Source organism: Syngnathoides biaculeatus, chromosome 15 (genome assembly GCF_019802595.1).
Source record: "Syngnathoides biaculeatus isolate LvHL_M chromosome 15, ASM1980259v1, whole genome shotgun sequence".
NCBI classification, from domain to species: Eukaryota; Metazoa; Chordata; class Actinopteri; order Syngnathiformes; family Syngnathidae; genus Syngnathoides; species Syngnathoides biaculeatus.
This window is the reverse complement of record NC_084654.1, coordinates 18,000,694-18,018,283: the sequence shown is the minus strand read 5'-3', so window position 1 is coordinate 18,018,283 and position 17,590 is coordinate 18,000,694. Positions and strand designations below refer to the sequence as shown.

The window sequence follows — 17,590 nt, the reverse complement described above, 5'->3', positions numbered from 1 at the left end:
AAGAGTTACTGTAGCAACTGAATCTTTAATATATTTTTTAAAGATATAAAAATCTTCATCTTTATCATACAATAAGACACACCACACATTTAGTCAAAGGAACAATGTCTTTTTTTTTGCCACCACCATGAAAAAAAAAAAAACAATGACACAACTTTATGATCCCTTTTGAGGTAAGAAAGCTGGGTGGGCGATCCGGGAGCCACGCAACCCCTCCCTTCTTTTTCACGAGACATTCGACACGTTCCCCGTCAAGTAGGCCTTTAGGCACCGAGCTGAAAGCAGGACCTACCCTGGGAAGTTGACACTTGGATGTCATCGATAAAGTAAAAAAAAAAAAAAGAGAAAAAATAGACAGTGAAAAGAGAAAAAGTCTTTGTGATTTCACAACCAGTTTGACTTGACAGATACAGAACCACCCCCCCCCCCCAAAAAAAAAGTTTGGGATATGGACTTTCAGGTGTAATATCAGCAACTCTACCAGTGCTCAACTTGCTGATGACAGGCTCAACTTTTAGTGGTCATTTTCTTATGACATTAATCCTGTCTACTGTTTATCAATTGTCAGGAGTCATTTTGGTCTCATGACGTAAAATCATCAAGAGGAGACTTTAAATGAAAATTCTAATTGAACCAGAAAAGTGATTTATCAACCGATTGATCAAAAAAATAAATAAACGTGAATTTGACCACAAAGGGAGACTGGAAGAGTCTCAGAAAGTCAAAGTGCCCTTGGAAATGTGAATGGATTAAATGCCTGTTGGGGATTTTTAAATTCGCTTCCTTAGTAGAGAGCAGAAAGTTGTGCAAATTTAGCGATCAAATTTAGTTCAGCTGCAAGTTAGGTTACTTCTCCAATTTTCCCTGAAAGTCCGATACCGCTAACTTTTTGTGAGTGATCAATACAATATATGAAGGGAGAAAAAACAGGCTCGATTCCACAGATAGAACAGTCTGCTTGGCCTCGTCAAAAAAACACAACGAGACCTTTTTTCTTTGTTTTTTTTAAACACATATGCTCGAGTTTGTCTTGCACTAATTTAAACCAACAATTTCCATGGACAAAAAATCAACACCAAAAGCAGCCAGCACGGAAAACGGCGTTCAAAATATCATCGGGAAAATAAAAAGGAAAGAATAAAGAAAAAACCGCAAAGCCAATATCGATGTTTAAACATGCCGCGTCTCTTTCTCAGAAAGCCACCAGTGTACGAAATGTTTTGTCGAATAAAAACAGAGAAGGAAACGGCACACGCTGCAAGTCATGCAACTGACACTGTAAAAGAAACGTACGTAAACGAAGAACAGACATTTCCCAGGATGTTCTGGCAGTACCAAAGCCAAAAGGAGGCATTTATGGCAGAAATAGACATTTTTAGATTTTTGTTTATTCACACGACTACCCCCGCATCTCTCCTGTCCCTGCCCCTCAAGCCACCCCGAAGAGAAGAAAACAAAACAAACAAACAAACAGCATTTTTGGATTTTACTGCAGCCGTGGTGCTGCCGGCGCAAAAGGGATTCCGCAGCGCAAAGCCGCGAATGTAAAGCTGTCGCCATTCTTTACACACGCATGCATCCACGTACGGACAGAAACGGACAAAAACAGGCAGACGGATAAACGTGCAGCAAGCTGAACGACTTCAAACGGTGGCTGAGCCGGGCTTGTGCGGCATGGTTGCTCATGCAGGTACACGCACGCACACGTTACAAACAACCCCCCCCCCCCAATCCGTATTCTTTGGCTGGTCCACTAAAATGGCGATCAGCTAGCCATCCCAACATGAGTTCTTTCAGTGGGGGGGTTTCAGGGTCACGGTCAGTGTTCCTTGGCTGGTGGTGCCCTCCCAAGCGACCTGCTTGGTTGGGTGGATGGCTGGGCTGGTGGGTGCGCAGGGCGCGTCTACAGGGAGGTGGACGGAAGCTTCTTGACACGACGCTGTGCCAGGAAGGAGCTCTCGATGGGCTTGAGCTCGGGGGTGGGCTGCGAGTTCTTCAGGGCCGAGTACGTGGCCGCCATGGCGCCCTGGAACAGTCACTGCACAGTGAATACTCCGTTCTCGAACAAATCTGTTTTCAAACTCAAACTTTGCGATTTTTTTTTTTTTTTGCTTCTGTTTACGAACGAAAAGCGGTTACTCGAACGCCCTCGACAAAACTGGGAAATAACATAACGCGCTTTGTATAACACAGCCTCTGTACGCAGACGTGTCCCGGTAGCTACATTTACTGACTTTCCTTTATTTTTCCCCATTGAGGACTGCTAACCCGCAATCATTGCTCTGAAGAAGTGACACTAGATAAGTTCTTTGGGAAAAGAAAGGAACTTCCATGGGGCAAGTCACCCCCCACCGAAAAGATATGATACTGTAGTTGATAGTTTTGCATTGCTTTTTTTCATGCTCTGTTCCATTAGGATTTCTGCATTTTCGTTTTTTTCCCCCAAAGATTTCATTAACTCGAGTTACGAGTTAAGGTTTTTGGATGTTAATTTTTGTAAAAATTAAGATTTTTTTTGTTTTTTTTCCCCCTCATTATTATTATTTTTTTTAAAGTTATTCTGCACTTTTGTTGATTAAAAAAAGTTTACATGGCTGGGGGCCGAGTCACAACAGATACGGCAATGCACTCCCAGCCTAGTATACTCTACTACTAAAGCATAATTTTAAAGCAAAAAATAAATATATATCTTAAATTATTTTATTATATAAAGCATTTAAACTATATATGTATTCCTACTATGCAGTTTATTATAAGGAAAAGCTAAAAAAATGCTTTAAAAGCCAAATGTTTTAGACTTGGAACGCATTATTTATTTTTCCATTAATTGCAATGGGAAATATCGATTCAGTTTTCAAACAAATCGCTTCTCTAACGGATTGTGGTCGATAACCGAGGTTTTACTGTATGTCACAACGCCTTAAATCGGTGTATAAGCAAAATTGCGACACTATACTGTACATATAAACTGGATTAGTTTGCTAGCGACGTTAGCGTCATTTCTCTACTTTGGAGGGCATTTTTGGGAGAATGAAGTGAAGCTCAGTCACCTTGACCAGTTTGGGGTCCTGGTGTGGGAGCTGGCTGTTGGGGAGTTTGTCTCTCTGGACGATCCACGGGTGCCCAAGGACCTGCTTGGCGGTCAGCCTCCGGTGCGGGTCCACGTGGAGCATCTTGGACACAAGGTCCTGCAAAAAAAAAGGAGAGCAATTTAAATAAGAGTCACGCTGCAGGGAGCAAACAATAAATCAAATGGTACCTTAGCGGCGTCGGACACCGTGTCCCAGTTACCCCCCGACAAACTGAAGTGACCGTTGCCTATCCTGTTCAGGATCTCGTTGGGAGTGTCTTCGGGTCCGTTGGCGAACGGAGTAAAACTAGCGGAAGAAAGCGGGACAGTAATGCGTATGGAAATGGACGTCCAGTCCTGAGCGTGCGACGACTTACCCGGCCAGCATGGTGTACAGCAAAACTCCCAAACTCCAGATGTCACAGCCCTCGTCATAGCCTTGACGCTTCAACACCTACCAATAGCAATTTGTTGTTTTCGCATTTTACAAAGTAAAAAAAAATAGGTTGAATGTGAAAAATACATCTTTGTGTGCTCCAGTACAATAACTCTTATTCACTGTTAACTAGTCACAAATTCACCTCTTGGCGCCATAAGATAGACGATGACCCGACTTACAGGTTTTTAATAGGCGAGCCGACGTTTTCCGACTTCCATTCGTTTTGTAACAAACCGGGGACAAGACGTGGCGGGCTCACCTCGGGAGCCACAAAGTTGGCGGTGTAGCACGGGGTCATGAGCAGGCCGTTGTTGGCGCGGAGCTGCTTGGCGAAGCCAAAGTCGCAGATCCGAATGGACTCCGGGTTCCCGGACTCGTCCACGTAGAGGATGTTGCTGGGCTTCAGGTCCCTGTGCACGACCTCAACACGAAAGAAGAAAATGCATTAGTAAATGATCTCATCAAATATTCCGTTTTACAAAGACATTAAGGACATAAGCCGAATGTATTTATTTTTCTATGCTATAAATGTGAAAGGATGCAGTAAAAAAAACAACAACAAAAAAACAGCAAGTATGGCACGAACGGAATGTGGTTTCTTGTGTCATGGTCCCACGCATAGAGTTTTATTTGATGATTTAAGTACCGATTATCTTTCTCAAATCATCTTGAAGGAAAGCGATTTGGAGGAAAGTGATTTGATGGCGACTGAACGCTCTAAACTGTGAGTTACAATGTTTTTTTTTTCGTCTATATGTGCCCTGGGATTGGCTGGCGACCACCCAGCCGGCACAAGACGTGGATTTTACGTTGAAACAAGGTCCACGTCCAACATCGAAAATTCATTGTTTTAACATTGTATTTGTAAATTACGACGACGTCACAATCTGACCTAGAATCAACGTTGTCTTACAACGCTGAAACAACATTGCTTTTACATTGTATTCGTAAATTGCATCGACGTGACAATCCAACAGAAAATCAACGTAGCCATCCTACATGGAAATTGAGCCATTAAAACTATACATTGAAACCTTTATTATACAGCGTCAAACTACAAACAATTACAATTAGCCCACAGTAATACACGTATGTTTAACATTTAGAACTAATAACTTTTTTCTTAAAGCATGTGACAAACAAAATAAAATATAGTGTAATTGAGAGAGTGGAAATGGCGGCTAGCTAGCCTCCCTGCAGCAGATGTTCCACCACTCACGACGGACGCCTCACGTGGTGTGTGGGAAACGTTGTTATTGCCTTCACAGCAGGAAAACACAGGGGGGGGAAAAAACAATGGCCTGGACGGACAGACTGATAGTTTAGATCTAATTAATTACGATAAAAATTGCAAATCATAATGAACGATTGCTGATGATTTGAAAACTAGGAATGGCAGCATCATGTGCAGTGCGTCATGGGAATATTTTCAGACAGTAACTGATGCATCACGTTAGTTGCAACATCTATGTGGAATCAACGTTGAAACGTTATTTGACAACGTAAAAATTCAACTGTGGAATTTACGTTGAATTTAGGTTGTCCGACGTCGCGATCTAAAACAACGTTAATTCAACCTTGAATCCACGTCTTGTGCCTGCTGAATATTGTGAAGCCATTTAGCACTACCATGTTCATCGCACACGTAGGCAAACACCAACTCATCCTTTGATTCGCACCTAAGGTTAATTTAGAGATTCATTATTATTATTTTTATGTGCATAAAGTATTTCTTAATACTCATTGCTTCTGCAATGACCCCAACAGCCATATTTTTGGAATAGGCAAGTGGGGCAAGTGGAAATAGACTACCTAGAGCACAGGTGTCAAACTCCTGGCCCGGGGGGGCAGAACCGGTCCGCCGCATGATTTTATGTGGCCCACGTAGCCCTATCTAGAGTGGCATTTTCAATTATTGTTGTAAAAATCTGGACAAAAATTGTCATGCATCATAAATGACAAAGTTGAGATATTACAAGCATTTTTGTCACCAAACAAATAGTTGGAAAAATGATTTCTGATTCCAAAAGTAGATTATAAATTGATTAGATAGGATTAAATATTTGTATTGTGTCACAGTCATAACGGCCCTCTGAGTGAAACCGGAACCACAACGTGGGCCGCAAGAAAACTGAGTTTGACACCCCTGACCGAGAGAAAACCCACACAAGCGGAAAGAGAACATACAAAATTCACACAGAAAGGCTGGAACAAGGATTCAAACTCAGGATCTTTCGACTGCGAGGCAGACGTGCTAACCCCTGTCGCTCCGTGTGGACCCAAATGAAGTTCCGAGTCAAGAGTAAATTTTGTGTGGTAAACGCGCTGCATCCTCACCCCCTGCGAGTGAAGGTATTCCACAGTCTTGGTGATGGTGTGCAGCACAGCGCTGGCCTCCCTCTCCGAGAACGACTTCTGCTTGAGGATCCGATCGAGCAGCTCTCCTCCGCGCATCAGCTCCGTCACCAGGAAAACCTGCCTGCCGGTGTCGTACACCTGCGACGGATGTGGGGAAAGCCATTTGGCATCATGTCATCATATCGTCATATAGAAGAAGTTTCAGACTGTAGGTCAGAACTCGAAATACGAGTTGGTGTTGAGGGTTCAGTGAGGCTAAGCCAACCCCGGTTGAGGTCTTGAGTGATTGAGATCTTGGGGTCTTAAAAGAACGGGAAAAACAGGATCAGCAGCAATATGGAGGAACGTGAACCAGCTGGCGATAATGAAGATGATTCACCGGATTAGGAATCGCATGACGATCTCCATTCATGACCTGATTTAAGTGAATTGTCTGATGCCGTTAGCCACTTTTACCAGAAGCCTGTACTTGTACTTAAAGGTGTCATATTTTACCAAACCATCGTTTTCCAGTGTTTGGAATGCAAAATTGTCTCTCTGGGCCCCCAGTAAACATGAAATATGAATTGAGCTCCAGACATTTTTCTGCTGAGAGGCTTGAAATCAGGTCATTCGTATTTCTCAAGCTTATCTACATCACTAGTGAAGATCTCCACCGACCTCTGCAGAGTAAGGAGTACCTTTGCCACATATCTGATTAAATGCGATGAATGCGTGCGATTATCCTCACATCCTTCAGCGTTATGATATTGGGGTGCTGTCCGTATCGAAGCAGGATCTCGATCTCCTCCGAGGGGTCTGTACTGGTCTTGTCGATCATCTGTCAATCACAAAAAATCAGCTCGGATTTTGAATTGTACTAGAGCAAGTGTCACTGGGTGACCCGCTTGTACCTTGACGGCGTATTCCGTGTTGGTGGCCTTGTGGATGCATCGCTTACAGACAGAGAAGGAGCCCATGCCGATGTCCTCCTTCAGCACGTAGCCGTCGCTGAACAACAAGTTCTTCCCATGCAGCTGCTACAAGTGGACAGTATTTTTTTTTTAAATAATTATTTTCTTCTCCAGATAAAGGAGAAGAAATTCTCAGTAGTGCAGAGAACCAATACTAGAAAATGCTGATAAATCTGGCAATTTTCATGATTTGAATAAAACATTGGTCAAAACACTTTTATTGAATATTTCTATCAAACAAACAGCTACAGCGCAAAAAGAGGATACATATTACTATATCATCTTTCTGTATATGTTGGTACGCCATTTATATGGAAGTAAATTAGTCCCACCAGGATTTGAATTTGAAGTGCCACAGAAAACAGGAATTGAATTTGAAATGTAAATTGATCACATTTTCAATGGTTCCTACAATTTGTTGACTGAAATTCAACTGCCTCCAATTCGCTGTCTGAAATTCACCGTCTGTGCCACCAAGCAGGGTTACTTCAGGTCAGAACTGAACACCCAGCCAATTGCAGTGACCCTTTCATAGTCATGTGATGTCGCATACTAAGAAAGCGCAACTGGATTGGCTGGCTGTTTGGTTCTGACCTGAAGTAAGTAACCCTGCCTGGTGGCACAGACGGTGAATTTCAGACAGCACATTGTAGCAACTATTGAAAACAATTTACTTCCATACATTTGTGTTAGAATATTAAAGACCTAAAGGTTTAAACTGCAACGTTAATGCTATTCTTCTGCTTGTCTAAAGCACTTTGCATTACGTGTCAGCATTAAGGTAGCGCTTAGCAGACTTTTGTGAGTCAAAGCTATACATTTGCTTCAATATATAAAATGTAACCGTCTTCATTTTGTGTTAAGCCCACCACACACCTTGCAAAACTTCAAATAATAACATCAATTGCATCATTTTCACAAGGCTCAGTCCTTTGTTTACAATGACATTCGGATCCAGCGGAATGACCCGAATTTTATATGCAGGTCAAAGCATACTATAGTCCATCATTAAACTAGACCAGGGGTGTCAAACTCATTTTTCTCGCGGGCCACATTGTAGTTCTGGTTTCCCTCAGAGGGCCGTTATGACTGTGAAACAAAAATATTGAATCGTCTCGACACATTTACAGCAATTTATGAACTAGTTTTGGAATCAGAAATCAGGGGTAATATTTCTTTCAACTATTCATGTTTGGTAACACAAAAATGCCTGTAATATCTCAACTTTTCCATTCATGATACATGACAATTTGAAATTTTGGTCCCGATTTTTACAAGAATCGTGGAAATTGACGCTGTAGATTTGGCTCTGCGGGCCACATAAAATCGTGTGGCGGGCCGGATCTGGCCCCCAGGCCTCGAGTTTGACACCTGTGAACGAGACTAATGATGTAGAAAAGTTGGAATTATATCGTAATATTTGTATGAAAAGCACTCCCACAAACATGGGACAATTACATGAAAAACAAAGTCTGGCAATAATTGTGACTTGTTTGCAGCACATTGTTACTCTGCTGCTCAAACTAGTTAGCTGGTTTGATTAAGCAATATTGGTAACCTCAAAATGTTTTTATCGTTGAGGTTACCATCTAACAAGGAACCCCTGTCTACATACTGTATATCTATGGAACTTCCTGTATGTCCCCATGTCTTCTCACACTCTCAAGTGGGTCCCAACTCACCTGGACCACGGGGTGCGGTGGGGGCTGCACGGGCTCCGATGAACCTTCCTCCTCCAACAGACTTGACGCGATGAAGCTGAAGCCTCGGAACAGCTGGTGAGCTCCGGCACTAGGCGGCATGCCGGGAGAGTCTGTATCGATGACAGGATGAGAATTTGATTGATATTTAAAAAAAAAAGAATAGACTTCCAGGGTGTTTGCTCCACTCCTTTTACCTTTAGGAGTACGGGAGGTGAACTCCGAGTCAAAGTAGAAGGTGTCATCGGGACGCGCCACTGCCGGTTTGAATGGAGGTTTTACTTCCCTGCGGAACAGTTTCTGGTGGATGTGAACAGATTTTTTTGTGAAAAGCAGCAATAGCACACTACTCAATTCATTGGTCCTAAACAACTACCATATTTTCCCCACTATAAGGCGCACCTAAAAGCCTTTCGTTTCCTCAAAAGCTGACAGTGCGCCTTATAATCCGCTGCGCCTTATATATGGATCAATATTGAGCCTTTAGTGCAGCTCCATCTAATGGATGCATAAAGTAACCCCGGTCTCCACTGTAGCGTCTGTTCTATGTGCCTTATAATGCGGTGCGCTTTATATATGAAAAAAGTTTTAACACACGCCATGCTTGAAGGTGTGCCTTAGAATGTGGTGCGGCTTACAGTGCGGAAAATGCTGTAATTATAACACCAAAACGTAACGTTATAAAACAAACGCAGCGATGTCTTGCAACGGAATGGCTCGGGTACTTTTTCCTGTGCGACTAGTTGCTCGAGCTCCCCTGCCCCATAACAAAAAAGGACAGAGAGATACAGCACGCATTCAGACACTTTATAGGAGCTTTCAGCAAAAAAAAAAAAAAAAAAATGTTAGCTAGGATCCCTCTGAAAAACTGTGAATAGGCAAATTCACAAATGCTAAGCTATGAATATGCTAGAATTTAATGTACTGTAAATCACAGTTAGACCACTGTGGATTAAATATTATATAGTTTAGTTTCCTCAGCAGTTACCTGGGAATTAAATTTAATTATTTTTTTATTTTAATTAAATTAATATATTACATATTTTGAGCCATGAAAAATATTTATGATGTAGCTTTAAAAAAAAAAAAACACACAACACTCACATTCCAGTCAATGTTGGAAAACCATCCGTGACGTTTGAGCTCCTCTGCTCCGTCTGGACCCGATCCTACAAAAAAAAAAAAAAAAACAATCATAAACAATGGCAATAATGTATTATCGTGTTTATTTTAGGATATTCACTGCTTATGTCACAGGTGTCAAACACAAAGCCCGAGGGCCACATATGGCCCACCACATGATTTTATGTGGCCCACGAAGCCAAATGTAGAGTGTTAATTTCCATGATTCTTGTAAAAATCTCTACCCATATTTCAAATTGTCATATAACATAAATGATAAAGTTGAGATATTACAAGCATTTTTGCGTGACCAAATGTGAATACTTGAAAAACACATTACCCTTGATTTCCATTTCGAAAACTAGTTCATAAATTGATGATGTAAATATGATGAGATGATTAAATATTTTTGTTCCACTGCCATAATGGCCCTCTGAGGGAAACCAGAACAACATGGTAGCCTGCGAGAAAAATGAGTTTGATACCATTGGGTTACGTAAAGATCACGTTATAATGATTTAATCCTTAATTAATGTAATAAGGTTCATATTGTCTTTCCTAGAAGTGTGCAGTACTATTTAGGATTCTTTGAATATGAATATGATTTTGTCATTCAGCAGTAGGGCCGAGAGGTTCTGCTTTTGGGACTGCCTGCCTGTCAGCTAAACCCTGCAAATGCATCGTCCCGGGATACCAAAAGAACAAAACAACTCTGTGTCATTATTTGAATTCCTCGGTTTTCTTTTATTCAGGCTCTGTAATATGTTGGAACGCAAAGCATTGTGGGTACATAACTAGCAAGAAATATGCAGTGGATCACCGACCCAATCTGTTGGCCGGGTTCCTCTTGAACAGTGCCCTGAGCAGAGACTGGGCCTCTGCGCTGAGGAACTGAGGCATTCCTAGACGCGCTCTGCAAGAGAGGAACACAATCCTCATCAGCGTCATCGTAATCTTCGTCAACCATAAATATGAGCGCGGGTGAGCGGTTTACACTCACTTGAGAATCATATTCATGGTTTCTTTGCGGTCTTTCCCATGGAAGGGTAGCGATCCGGTCAACATTTCAAACTGTAGGAGAGAACATATGGCTTCCATATCACTCTTATATCTACCACATTTATATTGCATTATGTACAGTGGGACATCCAAAGTGCCATATATGGAACATACACGACTCATAAATACATAAGGATATTGGGATTTCTGGTGAAATTCCGGAATGAAGCTCAAATGCATTGGGTGAACATATCCAACCGCTCAAGTGCACATATTGCTGTTCGCAAACCTCAAAATTTACAGCAAGTATTTGATCCATAAGTGGATTAATAAATTTCCTGGTTCAAACCGCTATATGTGCAATTTGGGCACTACATTCGGCAAAACAGATCCAAGCACTTCCTCCCCCCTTTGTTCATGTTGACACATATTATACTGGTATAACTAAACAATGTAGAAGTAGTTTACTGAGTTCAGAGTGTCATCAGCAGGTGGCAACAGAAACTGACTGGAAGAGACACTGAAAGGAAGGAACATCTCAGTGGATGTTCTTGAAAAACGCTCGGGGTCCAATTTTGCCAGTCACTTCCCTGTTAGAGAACAGAAACTTGTGCAAAAATTTCTAAAAACACTGAACAGTTGCATAACTACAATCAAAAGTCTAGAGGTAAAATGAAGTTCACTCATAAATATTACAGTAAATTTTCGATTCATTCACAAATTTCACCAGAAAGTTGATTATTCCAAATTTTTCAGTGTGTATTTCACGGAATATTTAGTTTGTGTTTGTATACAAATTGTTGCGTCTCTCAAGTGCCTGCCCATCAATGAAATCTTTAATTATCTGCCCATTTCTAAAAATATCATAAAACACAAATACACCCCACCTCCACAGAGATATTAAAATCTAATGTTAGTAATACTTATGCTCACAATGCAGCTCTGCTTACCTTTTGGCTTGGATGTTATATGGCTCGGGCAACTGCGTCAAAGTGGTTCTTTCACTCTGGTACTTTGGTCCGCTCTCAAAACTTGGCGTGGGGGCGGATATTATGTTAATTGGCTCCACTGTTTGGTAACAGAGGAGGGACAAAGTGCAGAATAGCTTGCTCACAGACATTTTCAGAACTAGGCAGATATGACATGTAGTACTTTGTTTCGATTCATACTTTATGGGTGGGCAGGCACTCTGGAGACCCAACTATGTGCGCATTGAGTCCATTTTTCCATAATGTGTCCCCGTAAAAGGTTTGAGCAAACGACGCTACTACTGTACTTCCATTTCCTCACCATCAGTACTCCAAATGACCACCAGTCGGCGCTGTGAGTGTGCCCTCCCCTGTTGACCACCTCGGGTGCCATGTATTCCACCGTGCCACAGAAGGAGTAGGCCTTCTCATGGTGGTCAATGCCTTCTTTGCACAGACCAAAATCTGGAAGACACCAAAGAGAGTTTTCTTATTTACTTTCACCATATTATGCATTTGAGGCTTCTGGAGTTGTTTGATAGACCTTCTCGCTATTTTCTAACCTGTTAGCTTGATGTGACCTTCCTCATCCAGGAGAATGCTAGAAAACAGCAGTAGGAAATGTTAGCAACATGACAAATAACAAAAATCATTACAGTAAACAATATTACGACTTTTCTTAATCTGCCATAGCCTGAATTTATACACAAGTTGGGATGTGTGTCACTTATCCAATAGTAGTCATGATTTCTGTAAGTAAATGCAAGAAAAACACTTTTCAGTAATTGCTATAATGTAAACGTAAAATGCTTGCGAGTGGAAAATTTAATAAAGGGAAAGTAGCCTTTGTGCATCATGTGCAAAATCTGGAAATGATCAGTGCTGGTGCACTTTTAACCGTTTTATTGCAAAAACGTTACGAAAAAAACATAAGCGCATTCATTTGGGGTCATTCATGCCAAGTTTGTCAACACCCCATCTAGTGAACGGTTTAACCACTTAACAGCCAGACAAGTCTACGCTCTCATTCGCTGAGACACATTCCACACACCAGGGCAGGCCTCACCTTTTAAAATTATACACACTCAAAGTCACAGATACGACAATGTACAGTAGAACGTTAGGATGGCGACCCCAAGTGGAGGAAAACAATACCTGTACCTCATATCCACAGTTTTGGGTTAGATCAGGAGTCAGAAACCTATGGCCCGCGGAGCCATACCTGGCTTTTTAGGCGGTTGCATATGGCTCGCGGAGCCCTCGTAACGACATACTGTACATGTGATTTCTGTGGTCGAGAGAAGGTTTGCCCTAGTGGGGTCGCCTTAGTTAGGTGTGGGGAGGCAACGCAAATGACACAGAGACAGTTTGGCCCAGTGGGTTGCTGTAGTTTTTGCGTGGTAGTCGATGTCCAAAGGTGCAGAAGGGTCTAACGCTGATTGTGTCGGAACAAGTAATTATGGAAATGCTTTTGACAAAGGTCGCTCAAAGAAAAAAAATACGAGTACCAAAGTTTTCAACAAGAATGGACAGGCTTTGCGAAGAGGGAGGGTTCTGCTGTGTGTTTAAATTCAAAGATGGGGAGTATGCCAAAGATATCATACTCGACATTGCCAATCAACATTTTGCCAAGTTCGCATCAAGACAAGATAATCAAACGAATAAAAGACACGCCTTTGTTGGCAAGAACTGTCCACCATCATACCAGCATGATGGAAAATCAAATTGAATTGACGTTCACGATTAACGGATGGAAATCTCAACGCCTGCGTGAAGCTTAATCTGATGATGTATGAAACAGACTATCAAGCCGTTAGCAAAACCAGGGAGCACCTGAAGTCGCATTAATGGCAAGAAGTACTTTTGTCATCATTGGTTAGCAACATCATAACAATGTTATTTAAAAGAATTCACAGACTTTATTGTACTCTAAAAGTGTTGGTTGGACATAAATGCGCAAATACACCTGTATTTAGTTTTTTATATATTGCATGGCTTTGTCGAAATTATGTTTTAAAATATTTGGCATTTATGGCTCTCTCAGTCGAAAAGGTTCCCGACCCCTGGGTTAGATGATACAAAATCAATTTTTATCCGGTTACTCAATTAATTGATGGGATAAATTGGTAGACTACTCAATTCTAAATACTGTAAATTCACTAGCGGCAGGCCTAGTAAACACCTCGTATTATCCTAAACAGATCACCCTGTATTCCATTTGAGATTGTGATCATTCAGGTTAACATCGTCACGTACTCAAAGTCCAGGTTTACTCAAATGTCCACCGACGTCGCAGTCATCCAGAAACCACACAAAATACATTAATAAAATATGCAGTTGTGTGATTCAAAATCAAACATATATTACTTTTCAGGCTTGAGGTCTCTGTACATAATGCCCAAGCTGTGGAGGTGGTCAAGGCCCAGTGCCAGTTCTGCAAGGTAAAACTTGACGTCCTCCTCCGTGAACATCACCTGTGAGGCACAAACGGATACAAGGATGCTTCTGGAAGTATGACACATGGAAACAGCAGCATCAACACAATGCGGGAATTCCTACCTCTTTAGACAGTCGGGTGAAGAGATCGCCTCCTCGGAGGAAGTCCAGGATCAAGTAGAGTTTGCCTTCAGTCTGGAAAGCTGCAAATCGGACATAGGTAGAGTGAACCACCATTCGTCATGGAGGGGGAGATATTCAAGATCTACCCGCGATAGGTGAAAGGCCACATATTTTTTTTGCCTCAATACAGTTCAAACATTCAAACTTAAAAGACACATTTGTTGTGATATTTGGGAGCGAGAGGGTGTGAGTGAGCTTACTTGTAGAAAATTTTCTCATTCGAACGCCATCAATATGTTGCAAACGCCAAAAAGTATATTTTTAAAAATGTTAACAACGAAAAAAATAGCGCATTATTTTATGCAAAAAAAATGAAATTGAATATAAAAAAACTGGTGTTTTAAAGTGTAATTTCTATATTTGTGTGTTGGATGCGTGCCTTTAATGGGCGTGGCCTATTACTACTGGATGCTGGCGCAGGTTAGCTCGTTGTGAGCGTCTGAGTGTGAGCCGTGGCCTCCAGGGCGAAAGCGCGACTGGATTTGGTGAGGCGGACTGACCGTAGTGTAGCTTAACAATAAAGGGGTGGTTGACATCAGCCAGGATGTTTCTCTCCATCTTTGTCCTCACACGATCTCTCACTGGTGATAAAAAAAAAACAATAATGAAAGGTTCTTGACATCAATGTGGCACTTCAATTCTCTGAGGCTATATAGTGTTTTTAGAGTTGGCTGCTGTACAGTAGCGTACACTAGTCGCCCCAGTGCTGATTAATGGCCGTACGGGCCAGGCAAGAACGGTGAAGTGGAGACATTTTCATTTGGGCTTGCCAGTAACTGCGATGTTATTTGTGAGAAAATGACAGCCAACCACAGAGAACGAAAACAAAACAGAAACAAAGGGCATTTGAACATTCAGGGCGAAATTGATTGCACCCTGCACGTCCCCAATGTGAGAATAAACACTGTAAAGTGGTCTATAACCAAATGATAAAGGGCTATCTGTTCTGCTAAAATACTGTTTTATGAGGGCCAGTTTTTATTGCAACAAAACAATTAATTTTTTTAAAAAGATCCCTCCCAAAACATTACGCCCTGTTTTATAGTAAACATGCAATATCTTATTTTACCTGTATAACATCAGAAGTATATTTTTTTGTTCATTATTATGTTAATTCTAATAAGGAACTGACAATTATAATTCCTTTTTACATTTTCTTTTTACATCTATTATCTTTTCATATCCTAACAATATCACTCAAAATATTTTTTTTTCATTTTTCCAATAAAGAAAAAAAATAATCATGAAACATGCCAAATGTGGGCCTGAAAAGTGTTCTGTGCCATACAACCTTTTGGCTGTAGGGCATAATTTACCGTAATTTCCGGCCTACAAGACGTGACTTTTTGCACACACTTTCAACCGTGTGGTTTATGCGGCGATGCGGCGCTAACTTTAGCGTTAGCACTGTGCTAGCATTAGGATTAGCGCGGCGCTAGCATTAGCGCACCTGGTTATAAACCTCGGTACACAGAAAGAGTTTAACGCTAGCGCTCCCGGTGCTGAAAAGTCTCCTTGTGATTTACGCACATTCGCGTACATTTTTTAAACTACCGGTCAGTCTGAAACGTCCCCATCCATGCTTCAACATGTGCCATTCGACAACTTGTCGCCGAGTGTTCATGTTCGCTACGGATGTCTCAGAAAGACGAACACAGCGAACGTACATATATGCATATATCTTTTTATCAACTTTTGTTTTAAGGTTAGGTTAGGATATAACGTATGTTAGCTACCTCTATATAGAAGAAGGAACGATGAGACCGGGGGATTTCCCAGTAAGTGTCTTGCACGTACCCAGAGATCCCCTGTTAGAAACGCATGCGCATTAATCACAATGAGACTTTTCAGCCCGGGGGAGCGCTCAGACCGTCACACCGGGAATTACGCTATATGTTTGATTTCATCTATTACGCTGGCCTTGCGCTGATGTCACCGTTCAATCCCAAGATTCTGTCTCCCACCTTTGAGTGTGGCCTTCTTGAGGACCTTCATGGCATAGAGCTGGTTGTCATCGGGAGGGGTCACCTTGCGCACCAGGAACACCTAAAGCGAGTAGTGAAATACAAGCAACGTCAGGACTGAGTGGCAAAGCCTGCAGGGGATGAAAAGAGCAGTTGCTGGGGAAATTGTGTGCTCTACCTTCCCAAAGGAGCCTTGACCCAACACTTTGAGCAGCTCAAAGTGAGACGCGTCTGCTTTTTCCGAGCCCTCTTTGACCACATGGGTGATGTTGATTTCCTTGATTTCACCATCGTCCTACAGCATGAACAAAAACATGGATTACATGAAAGAATCCATAATGTTTCCAGTGATCATTTAACTTAAGTGACTCTCAAAGTGTGTTACGGGTACCACATTCAGTGGTACGTGGGGTCTCACTACCTGGTCGTATCACAGGTCATTTGTATCTTAACTTAGGTGCAATTATTGCTTTCCTGTCAAAAATGTAATTCTAATCATTATTAAGTTTTTTTTGTTGTTCCTCTATTTTTGTGCAGCATTGAATCTGAAATAACTTTTTTTTTCTTGATAAAAAAGTAATTTTCTCTCCCGAGTCACTACGAGAGATGACAAAGCTTAAGTTTATCAGCTCCTCGATCAGCTTACTGTAATTTTTCAGTTTAATCTTTTGTATTTCACATCAACTGGTGACATTTAAACCGGGAATTTTTTTTGTGAAACACTAGGTTATTTATTTATTTATTTTTATTTCTAAGTGAGTCCCAAATACTGTTATTCCCAAGTATTGCTTTATTCATAAAAAAAAAAAAAAGTAGAATACTCTGGACAAATCACTATAAATTTTATGTATCCAAGTAGAATACAATCAGAAAACAAAGGATTTGTCAGCCGACAAAGTGATGCGAATAAACTCTAGTGAGAAGTAAAGAACTTTTTCGTGAGAAATAACAGCAACAGGAAGCCGCTATAACATACAAGCTCTACCACAAAAACAGGATTAAATATTGACACGGTTACCGGTGTCCAGTGTTTCAGTGCAGGAGGCAATGCGTCTGCAGCTGCCGCCAAGCCTTTGGTCTTTTTGGACAGGTTGAAGGGGAGAAAGCGACCGAGTTTGAATCTCGCCCTGGGGCCCATGTCCCGAGTAGCTACGGTCTAAGGGCCTTTTCAACTCATGTGTTGTGCTCCCCTGACTGACTGACTGAGTGCAGCTGAACAGGAACCATAAGTAGGCAAACAGGAAGGAAGAGGTTGCTTTAATTTTCACAGTCCTGCACTCAACAAGGCACGCAAGTTAAAAAAAATATATATAAGAGTAGAGTAGACACCTACTATAGTCAGTGCATCGCCAACAAGTTAAAACACATTATATATACACATATATATATTAAATCAAA

General features: G+C 41.5%; 1 protein-coding gene across 3 annotated transcripts in view; it reads right to left on the bottom strand.

Moving 5' to 3' along the window:
* Positions 1-27: 27 nt before the first annotated feature.
* Positions 28-17,590, bottom strand: part of rps6ka1 (ribosomal protein S6 kinase a, polypeptide 1) — a 64,081-nt gene continuing 46,518 nt past the window's right edge. For 2 of the 3 annotated variants that reach the window (XM_061843392.1, XM_061843393.1), the window contains exons 3-22: positions 16,371-16,487; positions 16,193-16,274; positions 14,729-14,809; positions 14,169-14,248; positions 13,977-14,083; positions 12,173-12,210; positions 11,932-12,074; positions 10,643-10,713; positions 10,467-10,555; positions 9,625-9,689; positions 8,718-8,820; positions 8,503-8,633; positions 6,761-6,886; positions 6,598-6,687; positions 5,847-6,005; positions 3,769-3,930; positions 3,448-3,524; positions 3,260-3,377; positions 3,051-3,188; positions 28-2,026 (exon numbers count right to left, since the gene is read on the bottom strand). In XM_061843392.1, coding sequence (XP_061699376.1) covers positions 1,904-2,026; positions 3,051-3,188; positions 3,260-3,377; positions 3,448-3,524; positions 3,769-3,930; positions 5,847-6,005; positions 6,598-6,687; positions 6,761-6,886; positions 8,503-8,633; positions 8,718-8,820; positions 9,625-9,689; positions 10,467-10,555; positions 10,643-10,713; positions 11,932-12,074; positions 12,173-12,210; positions 13,977-14,083; positions 14,169-14,248; positions 14,729-14,809; positions 16,193-16,274; positions 16,371-16,487 — 2,100 coding nt within the window. In that variant the 3' untranslated portion in view covers positions 28-1,903. The remainder of the gene's footprint in view (positions 2,027-3,050; positions 3,189-3,259; positions 3,378-3,447; positions 3,525-3,768; positions 3,931-5,846; positions 6,006-6,597; positions 6,688-6,760; positions 6,887-8,502; positions 8,634-8,717; positions 8,821-9,624; positions 9,690-10,466; positions 10,556-10,642; positions 10,714-11,931; positions 12,075-12,172; positions 12,211-13,976; positions 14,084-14,168; positions 14,249-14,728; positions 14,810-16,192; positions 16,275-16,370; positions 16,488-17,590) is intronic. The other variant, XM_061843394.1, reaches the window with a different exon arrangement.